The 12,518-nt window shown below is 47.4% G+C and overlaps 1 protein-coding gene across 3 annotated transcripts in view; it reads right to left on the bottom strand.

Annotated features, from left to right (window-relative positions):
* Positions 1-7,231, bottom strand: part of LOC115088020 (gastrula zinc finger protein XlCGF26.1-like) — a 38,586-nt gene extending 31,355 nt beyond the window's left edge. For all 3 annotated transcript variants that reach the window (XM_029595874.1, XM_029595875.1, XM_029595876.1), the window contains exon 1: positions 6,918-7,231. In XM_029595874.1, the coding sequence (XP_029451734.1) occupies positions 6,918-6,941 (24 nt within the window). In that variant the 5' untranslated portion in view covers positions 6,942-7,231. The remainder of the gene's footprint in view (positions 1-6,917) is intronic.
* Between the last annotated feature and the right edge of the window lie 5,287 nt (positions 7,232-12,518).

The raw sequence follows: 12,518 nt of genomic DNA, 5'->3' as shown, positions 1-12,518 counted from the left end.
TGGCACCTTGGGCTGCATCTTCCTCTGCCACCTGCAGTCCCGTATGGTAATATAGTATCTCACAAGATTCAAACTGGGAATCAGGTCCCGGGCAGCAGAGGAGGAGGACAGAGACCTCAGCACCATCACTCTAGCCCTCCTATTGTTGGCTCTGCTCTGTGGCTGCGGTGGCAGGGTGGTTTAACAAGGAAAATCAGCTGGAAGGGGGTATAGAAAGGACATTGATTGGGGAGGGGGTTTGAAAGGGAGGGATCTACTAGAAGGGGGATTTCAGGAGGAGGATTGGCTGAGTGGGAGATTTGAGAGGGGGATCAACTGGTGGTGGCGTTTGAGAATGGAGACAACTGGATAGGGGATTGGCTGTGGTGTGTGAGAGAACATAATAACATAAGAAATGCCATACTGGGTCAGCCCAAAGATCTATCAAGCCCAGCATCCTGCCTTCAACAGTGGCAATTTCTAAAGATCAGATCCAGTGCTTCTTGCTTATAACCAGGGATAAACAAGTACTTTCCCAAGTCTATACCACTAATAATGATTTAAGGACTTTTTTTTTCCAGGAACTTGTCTAAACTCTTTTTAAACCTAGCCACATCCTTTGCAACAAAATCTAAAGTTTAATTGTGCACTGTGAAAAATTACTTTTCCTGATTTGTTTTAAATGTGCAACTTATTATCTTCATGGAGTGTTGCCTGGTCCTAGTACTATTGGAAAGAGTACTCTTTTGAAAACTCATTCCATCCCATTCAAAATTATATAGACATCTATCATATCTCCCTATAGCTGTCTCTTCTCTAGTCTGAAGAGCCCTAATCCATTTAGTCTTTCTTCAGGGGAGCCATTCCCTTTCTTTACCTTTTCTAGTTCCACCTGATCTTTTTTTGAGATAGGGTGACCAGAACTGCTCACAGTACAAAGTGTGGTGGCACCACGGATCGATACGGAGGCATTATGATATCCTCTGTTTTATTTTCCTTTCCTAATGATACCTAAAATTGTATTTACTTTTCTTGACCGCTGCTGCATACTGGGCTGAGGATTTCAAAGTATTTTCCACAATGATTCCAAAAGAGAGAGACTGTGTATGAATGATTGTATGAGAGCATGTGAGAGTGAGAGCCTGTGTGTGTGTGTGAGAGAGAGAGAGAGAAAGCATGTGAGAATGAGAACCTGACTGTGTGTTTGAGGAAAGAAGATAGATGGAGAGAAAAGAAATAGAAAAAAAGACAATATGAAAGGAATCGGCAAAAAAATAAGAAAGGGAAGGTGGAACAAAAAAGCCTGTGACCATCCCATTAGAAAACTAAGATCAGACAGCAAAGGTAAAAAAAAAATAAATTACTTTTTACTGATTGGCACATGTAATCTTTGGTAATGTGCAAGAGTAGCACTTTCTCTATGCGGATCTCACAATGTACGAGATCAACATGGAGGAAGTGGAAACCCACGGGGCATGCACAGAGGAGGCAGCAGAATGGGCTTCAGTGCCAGTAGCAGCAATCAGTGCCTCCCCAATAGCCATGCGGCATCAGTGACAGTGGCAGCAGAGGAATGAGAGAGGCTCAGAGGTTGCTGGCAAAAGAAAGAGAGGGGTCTGCCTTTAGTGAGTGCATGTATGGGAGTCTGCCTGGGGGTGTATGTGTGTGTGAATGCATGGGTGCCTGCCTGAGGGTGTGTCTGTGTATGAGAATAAATGGGTGTCTTCCTGGGGTTTGTGAGAATAGGTGCCTGCCTGTGTGTGGTGTATGTGTGTGTGAGAATGAATTGATGCCTGCCTGGGGGTCTGTGTGTGTGAGAATGAATGTGTGCATGCCTGGAGGATGGTGAGGGAGTGGTATGAAAATGAATGGGAGCTTGCTTGGGTGTGTGTGTTTGTGTGTATGTGAGGGAGCCAGAGAGAGTGAGAGCATGAGCGTGTATGAGAAAATCCAGGGGAGTAAGAGTTTGTGTGTGTGTGTGGGGGGGGGGGGGTGGTGGAGGGGGAGGGGGAGAGAGTGTCTTAGAGCCTGAGAGTGTGTCAGTGTCTGTGAGAGTGAGAGGTTATGGTGGGTATAAGAGCATGAATGTGTATGTATGTGGGAGAGAGAATGGACATGTGAGTATGTGTGAGAGAGAGAGGATAACCTCCTAATCCTTGACAATATCAGGGTGACTGGAAATCAAGAGCTCCCATGTATGGACAGCAGGGGCTTTTAAAAATCCTTATTAGTTTTAATTATTGGGTGTTATTTGATATATGTGCTGTTTTGAAATATTTTATTGGTGTTTGTAAAAAAAATGTAAATGATTTTAATTAATAGAAATTTATTTATTTATTTAGAAACTTTTATATACCGGTATTTGTGGGGACATCATACCGGTTCACATAACTGCAAGCTTGGAATGTACATTTCAACAGGGAGAGTAACTGGGCAAGGGGGTAACCAATAAGCAGTAAGAAGGATAGAGAACGAGTAAGTCATAACAAGAGAATAATAATTAACAATTTACATTGAATATCTCCTTAGTATAAGGAAAGGGCGGTCACCTGGAGGGGGGGGCGGGCTACGGACTAGGAAGGCTATTCTGTATAGGCATGGTTGAACAGAAGTGTTTTTAGTTTCTTTTTGAATTTGATTGCACAGGGTTCTATTTATTGATTGCACAGAAATTCTATTTATTGGTAGTTTTAAAATATTCTTTTATTAGTATGGATTTACTATTATAACTGATGCTTTATGTTTCTTGATTTTATTTGTTTTATGAGGAATGGTGGTTCTGTTTTTCCATTGTTAATACACAGAGTCTGGCTTCTTGGGGTTTCCATTTCAGTTTTTGTCTAATTTGTGCTTCTTTATTTTGTATTCTGTATTTGGTGAGGGTCTGTCTCTGCTCTGTGTGTGTGACCATGATGAGAGATTCTGCTAGCATAGGGATCTATAGCAATCAGGTTTGTTTTGTTTCCTCAGTAGGTGGTGTATTGGTATTCTAGGACCTAGTGTAATATTTACCCTTGCTTTTTCACAGGTAGGGTTATTGTTGTTTGAGTCCTTGGAGTTATTACTGTTATGTTACAATGGGATTGCAGTATAGATTTTGAGTGCCTTTTTTGCGAGGTTTTATTTTAGTTCACAATGTGCCTGGCAGTGGAAGGTGTTTGTGCTGCTGTTACTGTGAGGTGACACCAGAATTTGAAAATATCTTTTAGTATGATGAGCTGTAAGGGAATTTCAGTGGATGCATAGAGTTACAGAACTGGAGGTGCAGGATTTATATTGACATTCTGTCCCTTCCTATAAATTCCAGACTTCACTCTCATAGCCATATAGAATTAGTTGAATGAGGCTATCAAATAATTTTATAGTGTGAAACTGGCCAGCTTTTTAAAATTACGCAGAAGACCCTTTGGACTTTTTTATTAACACCAAATATTCAAAAGCTGTGCTCATCCCATCAAGCTCATAAACTCATTAAAGAGGTAAATTGAATAACACAATAACTTCGTTTTATTATTGTTACTCATAAATTATAACAATAACATTAATCTTGGAATATTATATATTTTTAATATAAATGAAAGGTTTTCACAAGATAGGTTGTGTCGTGAAACATTTTATTATGTTTATATTTAAGGAAACATACATAAATTGTCGAAATACATTTTGTTCGTTTAACCTTTAACCTCTGGTTTGCTAGTAGACTGAATTACTGTGTCACGAAAATAGGTTTGTCTAAAAAGTGTGTCACCAACATGAAAAGTTTGGAAAGCTCTGACCTAGACCCTCTAGCACTGCATCCTGAGCCCCCACCAGCTCAGCCAGACCTCTCGCCCAAAAGCTACAGACAACAGACAAGCCTGATTTCACTTGCACAAGTCCCACTGATGCTCCTTGTGACCTTGGGCAAGTCACTTTACTCTCCATTGCCTCAGGTACAAACTTAGGGGCCGATGCTATAAAAAACGCAGAAAGCGGGCGCTGACTTTTCAGCGCCCGCTTTCTTAACATGTGCATGGCGCCCGCAAGGGGAGGCGCCATACTATAAGCAAATAAGGGGGTCGCGCTAGCAAGGAGGCGCTAGGGTCGCTTGCGAACTCGAGGTGGCAGCCTTTACGAAAACAGACGCCGGTAAACTTGGCCTCTGTTTTCATAACCGGCTGTCTGCCAGTAATGAAAATGGACGCCTACTGGCATCGGTCTTCATAACTCAGTGGTCTGCTGAGGTTTTTTTTTTTGTTACTTAAGAAGTACAGAAAAGCAGTTTTTTCTGTTTTTCTGTACTTCTTTTACATGCGCTCAGCTATTAACGCTTGCTCCAGGCAGGCATTAATACCTGAGAGCTAAATGTGCGTCTGAGACGCACACTTTTTTTTTTTAATGCAGAGTGAATGAGTAATAGCCTCATTCACATGCATTTGCATGTGATGCGCGCTATCGCATTCACTCCAAGTTGGACGCATGTTAAATAGGCGCTAAACCCCCTATTGCATAAAAAGTGCAAAAAGTGGAATATAAATCTAAAATAAATTAATAAAATAATAATTAAAAAAAAATTAGCAGGTGTAAAAGGGCATGGATAAGTTTGGTGATGTATATGGGTACATCTCTTAGAAAATAGCAACTACTGGGTGCGATGCTCCCTCCAAGGAGTGACTGGGTGTGGGCAAATTATTTTTTTGTGAGCAATTATTTTTTTTAAATCAAACATTTTTTGATCAACATTAGTGTTGCATTTCTGTATATAGTGTTGCGGTCTCCACCGCTTCCCCACTATCCGCTCTGCTTTGTGCTCTCCTCCAGTGGTGGAAATGCCGCTCCCGCGGCCCCGCTGGACCTTCAGGGCATCCGCCATTACCGGATCATCTCCCTGCCGCCATGCGCGCGCGTGAGGACGCGCATTATGGACGCACGGCCGCCGGAAGTCTGGCCCCGCCTGGATTAACGACGCCACGCCCCAAGCCTGATTTAACCGGCGTTCGCTTGCCTTCTCATTGCCTTGCAACGAGGGTCGCTACTGGTTAGTAGTTCTTAGTTGCGCTTCTCTTGTTCCACGTTCCGGTTGACCTCAGCTCGTTCCTGACTCCGCTTCTGCCTGCCGCCTGCCATTGACCTCAGCTCGTTCCTGACTCCGCTTCTGCCTGCCGCCTGCCATTGACTTCAGCCTGTTCCTGACTCTGCTTCTCATCGCCGCCAGCCTCCGACCATTGCCTGTTCCTGATTCTGCTTCTGCTGGCTGCCAGCCTGACTTGGGTTCGTCTCCGTTCCTACTCACAGCCCGTTCCAGTTCTGCAGGCCGCTACAGACTCCGTTCCTGCTCACAGTTGCTTCTGCTCACAGCACGCTACAGACTCCGTTCCTGCTCACAGTTGCTTCAGCTCACAGCACGCTACAGACTCCGTTCCTGCTCACAGTTGCTTCAGCTCACAGCACGCTACAGACTCCGTTCCAGTTCCAGCTTGCTCCAGTTCTTGCTTACCCGACTTGCTTCAGCCCCAGGCCTGCCACAGTTCCCGCTGGTCGCTGAGACTCAGTCACCCTTTGGACTTCCGTATTCTCTAGCCCAGCCTATAGCCATACCAGCCTCTGGACTCCCTGGTACTATCGTCCAAGTCCCAAGGTGCCAGGTCCCTACGGGCTCCTCCTGGGGGGTTCCTGGTTCCCGGGTGAACACCTCAAGCCTCAGGCTCCGCCTCCCGGCCTACCCTGCCTCTCTGGGTGGGTCGGCCCAAGGGTCCACTACCTCGCCAGCGGTACCAGACCGCAACATATAGTGCAAAGAAAAATGTATGTGAACAACCATGTAAAACCCATGAGCAATTCTCCGAAATATATGAGCAACTGCGCACATGCTCAAGCTTAGAGGGAACTGTGACCATGTGTACATCTGAGCGCCAATCCAGAACCCTCCTAGACTGCCCCTTTTTTCCCTGGTAAAATATACACGTAAAACCGAAAATACACATGCACACTCAAGGATTATAAAATAGCATATAAGCAAACCCCTTTGAAAATTCACTCCCTAATGCAGTGTTTCCCAACTTTTTCAAGCCCAAGACTTACTTACGCTAACAAAAATGTTGTGTGGCACACCAACGTCTACAGGGCAGACAATGCAGATGTGATCAAAAGAAGAGTTAGGGAAGCACTGAAATCCCCACCAGTTTCTCTTCCAAATTTTAAAACAAAGGGAGTGCAGGGTGGAGACACAAAGGAACCTATCATCTTGGACCAGCTCCCCACCTCTCTCTCTCCCTATATGCAGGATAAGGAAGAAGTTGGTGTGGGTGGGAAAGACTGCTGGGTTAGTTACCTTGCCTGCTGCTCTCAACCCTCAGACCAAATCACATCCAGTGTTCACTGCACACTCTCCCTGTCTCAGCCTGGGAATAAGACAGAAGCTGCAAGAGCTCAAAAGGGGGAAAGTGTTTGGTGCACTGTATTTGGTGAATAAAGTGGACCCGACTATTCATGCCCTGCATGCTGCCCATTAATTACCACATGCTAGGGTCCATGCTCTAGCTAGGAAGAAGAGGCATGCATGATTGCACAAGTGCTCAGCAAGGAGTTCCAACACATTTAAGACATTGTCGCGTTTCTGTGAGGTGCTGAGAGCAGAGCCCAGGTGCTGGCCTAGATCTGCGCATCAGGCAGTGGTGAGTTTTCCATGGCACATCCCTGATCAGCTCTGAAGTCACACCGGTTGGGAAACACTGCCTTAATGCACATGCTGCTTATTTTGCTGCAGTCATGGTCTGGGGATTTGTGATTTTTCAAGTGGACCTTTCAGATAAAAGTTTGGGAAGCACTGTTATAGCAGAACGAGATTATGTTCTTCACATCTAGTCACTCTGCTGTAAGGGAAGGTTGGAAAAACTGCAGATGAAACAGTTTTCACTCTGGTGCTCTGAAATACAAGAGGTTAGAAAATAATGTCTTACCAGATCTGAAACCAGCATAGACATTTCCCTTCTGTTTTTCCTCTGAATTATGCAGCTGCGGGGATGGATTCAGGCTGGAGATGTCTTTTTCTGGACAGATGCTGAGAAAAAATGAATAAAACAGGAGAAGGATGGGCTAATTTCTGAGGTTTCTCAGATAAAGTCTCAACTCTCCCCCTCTGCAGAGTAGTGGGGCAGAAACGGGGCTTTTCAGAGATTTCCAGTCCTGGAAAGGTAGAAGGTTTTTTGTTTTTCGCTTCTAAACCTTCTCTGCTCTTTGCAGCTCTGAAGACACTAGAAGAAGAAAAAAAAAAAAAAAAACCAACCCAGGAACACAAGAGCCCCTTGTGCAGAGCATGCGCAAAGCTCCCCAGTGGAGCCCATGCTGCTTCCCTTCCAGTGCATGCTGGGGGAGTTCCGAGCCTGCTTAAGGTGGTTACATAGAGATGCCCAAAACTCAGAGCTGCAAGTAAGCTGGTAGGGCTCAGTACACGGGACCTATAACACATTTGCTTTTTCTGCCAGTACTGAAAGACACAGGGCCTGGTTGCCAAGGAATACCCTCACAGAGACTAGTACCCTGGCTCTGTTGGCTAGTGCCCAGTATCTCAGCCAGCATAAAACAGTTGCGCTGCTAACTTCTCCAGATCCTCCAGGGAGCAAGCAGGAAACGGGAGGTGCAGAATGAGACTGAAGTGGACAGAGCAGGGCTGAGAAGAGCTACTCAGATTCAGATAACTTTATTGGCGTGATAATTTTATGTGCTGCCGAAGTAATATACAGAATGATTAAAATAAAAAGGGGAAGAAGAGCAAGGAAAAAGATGACCAAATAATAGTAAAGTCACAATATCCGGCACAAATCTCAGGTTTTGCTGCTGATCCATATTTTCCCTGGTCAGATTTAATTTCTGGCCTGGTGGCAGAATGCCACATATTTTGCTGGTATAACAGTTATTTCTTCTCTTTCCCCCAGGATTATGCAGAGTTTTTCCTATTCATTCTTTTGTGGGAAGTCTGATTTTCTCTGTCAGCTTTCGGAAACGTGCATCTCTGATCTCTTTGTATTTTGCAAAGCACAGGAGAAAATACATTTCTGTTTCTATTTCTCTGGTGCTGCGTTCTATACAGTATGGCTTTTTGGGGTTTCCAGTTCAGTTTTTTTCTGCATATTTCTATTTCTAGACCGTGATCACTTATTCTGTATTTGGTGAGAGCTTGTTTTTGCATTTGTGACCAAAGTGAGGTATTCTGCCAGTGCAGAGATTTGTAGCGGTCCAGCTTGTTGTTTCCAATTTGAATCTATCAAGAGGAGGTATATTGGTGTTGTAGGGCACTGCAATATTTGTATTGCTGCCTTTTAGTAGGCATGGTTGTAGTTCAGTTCCAGGTGTAAGTGCTGATTTGGCATGGTAGATTTGCTAAGTAGGTGCTGAGTGTGTTTTTTCCAGGATTTTATGTTACTTCATGGAGTGCCTGGTAGTGAAAGGAGTTTTTCTGACTGTTACTGAAATCAAATACACAGCAATTCTTCTCTAGTGATAAAAATGGCCATAAATCACTGGTTCAAACTTCACTTTTTTTTAAATAGTGAAGTTTGATCCAATGATTTTTGCTCTTATTGAAATGACACCCAAATTCAATTGTTTTTGTACAAGTATTTTTATTTTGGTCCTGCAGATGAAGATCTCTCCAGAACTGTGGGGGAGATCCCTGCTGTAAATCAGGGGTGAGCAAACTTTTAAATCACAGCCTCCCTTCCATTCATGCAATTGGTTGTGGCAAGCTTGCTTTCTGTGAATGGTGTTTTCCTTAGGTAGCAGGATAAATTAGCCATGACATACGGGTGACACCATTATGCAGCAATGAATGGACCTCTCTCTCCAAGCTATTAGAGCTTTGGCTCTATCAAGCATGTGCGGGAATTCCCGTTCAGGTGTTGTTTTGTGAGCTCCCTCAGTTGATGTGAGAGCTAAATCTAAATGGGTAGTCAATTCTCCAGAGAGGTGAGTGGATATTTAGTATTTCTAATTCATCCTGCTATCTACACAAAGTATTGCATACTGACGTGCGCATGTTATAAAATAGCCACGTCATGCATGCTACTTTTAAAATCTACCTTTCCTGTACGTACCCGGATCAGTCCAGACAGGGGGTTGAGCCTCCTCTCCAGCAGGTGGAGACAGACTAAAACTTGCAGGATGCCCTATAACAGGACAGAGCCTATCCTCTAACCCTTCAGTATTCGTCTGTCTCCAGCAGGTGCAGCATCTCCCCTTCGGTTCTCTGCTGTAGGCTAGTCAGCCTCTTCTTTCTCTTTAGGCTCAAGCAAGTACTTCTTTTGGTTCTTGTTTTTTTAAAAAAAAAAAGGATCTCTGAAGGAAATTTCTGCCTTCTTTAGTGCTTTTCTGGTTTTTGTGTGGGAGACATCCGTCTCCCAGCTCTTGCCCGGCTCAGGGGGGCTTGTCCCCTTTTGCAGGAGGGGGTTCCCGGCATAGTCCTGAGTCCGTGGACGCTTCCAGGTGTGGGGACCGACGCTCTCTGGGCCTCGTTCCCCCTCTGGCTGCCGAGAGGGTTTTGAACCCGCTGCTGCGCTCAGTAAAAAAAAAAAAGGAGTTAAAAGGTGTTAAACTTTCAATAAGTTGCAAGTACTCACCTACCTCTAATTTATTTGCAGCAGTTGACCAGCTTTTTTATTTTTTTCTGGTCAGAGTAGGGCTAGAACCGGCAGTCAGAGAAGCAGAAGGCAGCAGGTTTCCCGCCTGCTCTCTCCTGCTGTGCAGGATGTCAATCAAGCTTTTTTTCAATTTTTTTTTCTTCAGCCGAGGTTTTAGCTATGTCCCGGCTGACAGCCTGTCTTTCTTGTGGGCTGTCCTCTTCGCGTTTTTCGCGTCAGGGCCTCTGCACTGCTTGCCTGCCGGGTGGGGAAGGTCCCTCCTCGGCAGGACAAGCAAATTTAGCCTGGGGCTCCACTCCTCCCGGCATGGCTAGGCCTTTCCCGGGTTGGCAGAGCCCGGGAACTGCCGCCATCTTGGATTTTTCATTGGGGCCGATTTCAGTGCTCCCTGGGGCTGGGGGGCCGGATTTTTTTGATTTAACCCCTGATTTGGCCCCCGCGGGTCCCCAGGAGGGGGGTCCTGATCTTCCCTCACCCCCCCTCTCCCTCCCCCCCCGGCAAATCCAGGGTCCCTTTTTCCGCGGATTTCATCCTCCTCATGCACAAATCTTATCTAGCTAGCCTGCATGAGCTGGATGAAAGCCCCCCCCTTGTCGTCCCCCCCGCCAAAAATCCCTCGTTCAGCGCCGTTGACCACTGGACTGGCCGCGGAGCCTCAGGGACCAGTTCGGGTGCGGGTAGTCCCGGGGATGCCCCCCCCCCCGGTGTCTCCCGGGTCCTCGGACCCCACTGCTTCCTCGGATTCGGCGGATGCCCCCCCCTAGAGGGGGATGACCCCAGAGCCTTTCGTCTTTTTCGTAAGGAGGAGTTAGAGCCCCTCCTCCCTTTTGTTTTGGAGGAGCTGGGTCTGGAAAGTCCCTCCGTGGATAATCTCATGGCCTCACTCCCTAAGGATATGAACCCGGTTTTGGGAGGGCTCCAAGCTCGGCCTTTCCCTTCCACCCCATGCTTAAGCTCCTTATCCTGCGGGAATGGGAGGCTCCTGAGGGTGCGCTCCGGGTGGGGCGTGCGATGGATAAGCTCTATCCCCTCCCGGAAGAGGGCTTGGAGCTGTTGCGATATGCATTGGTGGATTCTTATGTTTCTGAAGTGGCCAAGCACACCACGATTCTGGTGGAAGGTTCCACGGCCTTGAAGGATTCACAAGATCGTAAGCTGGAGGCTCACCTGAAGCACATCTTTGACGTCCTAGCCCTCGGGGTTCGGGCGTCTTGCTGTAGTAGTCTCATGATGCGAGCGGGCCTCCAGTGGGTCCAACAGTTACTCTGCGCCCGGGAGCTTCCGCCAGGTGAGGCAGAACAAGCCGAACGTCTGGAGGCGGTAATCGCTTATGTGTCAGACGCCCTCTACGATTTGGTCCGTGTGCAGGCGAAGGTGATGGTTTCGGCAGTGGCTGCCCGGAGGCTCCTTTGGCTACGCCACTGGTCGGCTGATCAGTCCTCGAAGACCCGGCTGGGCACGCTTCCCTTCAAAGGTAAGATGCTCTTTGGCGAGGACCTCGACAAGCTTATGGATTCCTTGACTGACAACAAGGTCCATAAGCTTCCAGAGGACAGCCCTAAGTCTTCTCGGTCCTTCGCGGCCTCTCGCTTTCACTTCAGAGGTCAGCGTCGCTCTGCTTCTCGCGGGCGGGGCGGTGCTGCAAGGGGGTCTTCTCGTGCGCAGTCCTGGTCGCAGTCCTTTCGTGGCAGGCGGCCTTTTTGCAAGGGCCAGCCCGTGCGTACCACTGCTAAACCTGCCACGCAATGAAGTTCAGCCGACCTATTCCTCGGTCCCTTACCTCGGTGGACGCCTCTCCCTGTTTTTCGAGGAATAGGTCAAAATCACGTCGGATCAGTGGGTCCTCGACATTATCAGAGATGGGTACGCTTTCGACCTCGTCAGAGAACTTCCAGATCTCTTTCTGTTCTCCCCTTGCGGCCGGGCCAAGAGGGACGCGGTGGTCCAGACTCTCTCCAAGCTTCTGGATCTGGGGGCAGTGTTCCCAGTCCCAAAAGGGGAAATTGGCGCCGGCCAGTATTCTATTTACTTCACCGTGCCAAAAAAGGACAGTTCCTTCCGCCCAATCCTAGACCTCAAGAGGGTCAATCGGACCCTCAAGATCCCCCACTTCCGCATGGAAACCCTACGGGCGGTCATTGCGGCAGTCCGTCCCGGAGAGTTCCTTGCTTCCCTCGATCTCGCAGAGGCATATTTTCATATTCCCATCAACCGCGACTACCAGAAGTATCTCCGATTCCACATTCTCAACCAGGTCTTCCAGTTTCGAGCTCTCCCCTTCGGCCTCGCGACCGCTCCTCGCACCTTCACGAAGGTCATGGTAGTAGTGGCAGCGGCCTTGCGCCGGGAGGGGATTCTCGTCCATCCCTATCTGGACGATTGGCTCATCAGGGCCAAGTCGGAGACCTCTTGCCGGCGGGCGGTGGATCGCGTCTTGGAGTTCCTTGCCTCTCTCGGGTGGATAGTGAACTTTTCCAAGAGCAAGCTTCAGCCCTCCCAGGAGTTGGAATTTCTGGGAGCACACTTCGACACCCGAGTAGGCAAGGTATTCTTACCTTGGGCACGAGCCCTCAAGCTGATCGATCTGGTCCAGAATCTGATTGCGCTATCTTCCCCGACAGCCTGGGATTATCTCCAAGTCCTGGGCTCCATGGCTTCTACCATCGATCTGGTCCCCTGGACCTTTGCTCATATGCGTCCTTTACAGAAAGCTTTGCTGTCTCGTTGGCAACCAGTGTCGGAGCAGTTCCACGTAGTCCTTCCGTTCTTGGAGTCTACTACCGATGACTTACAGTGGTGGTTGTCTCTTCCTCATCTCCTGCAAGGGATGCCTCTTCAAGCTCCACAGTGGACGATAGTAACCACGGACGCCAGCCTTTTGGGCTGGGGTGCGGTTTGCCTTTCTCAGACCACCCAGGGGACATG

The sequence above is a fragment of the Rhinatrema bivittatum genome, chromosome 3 (genome assembly GCF_901001135.1).
Source record: "Rhinatrema bivittatum chromosome 3, aRhiBiv1.1, whole genome shotgun sequence".
In the NCBI taxonomy this organism is placed as follows: domain Eukaryota; kingdom Metazoa; phylum Chordata; class Amphibia; order Gymnophiona; family Rhinatrematidae; genus Rhinatrema; species Rhinatrema bivittatum.
Note: the sequence above shows the minus strand (reverse complement) of the source record. Positions and strands in the feature narration are given on the sequence as shown.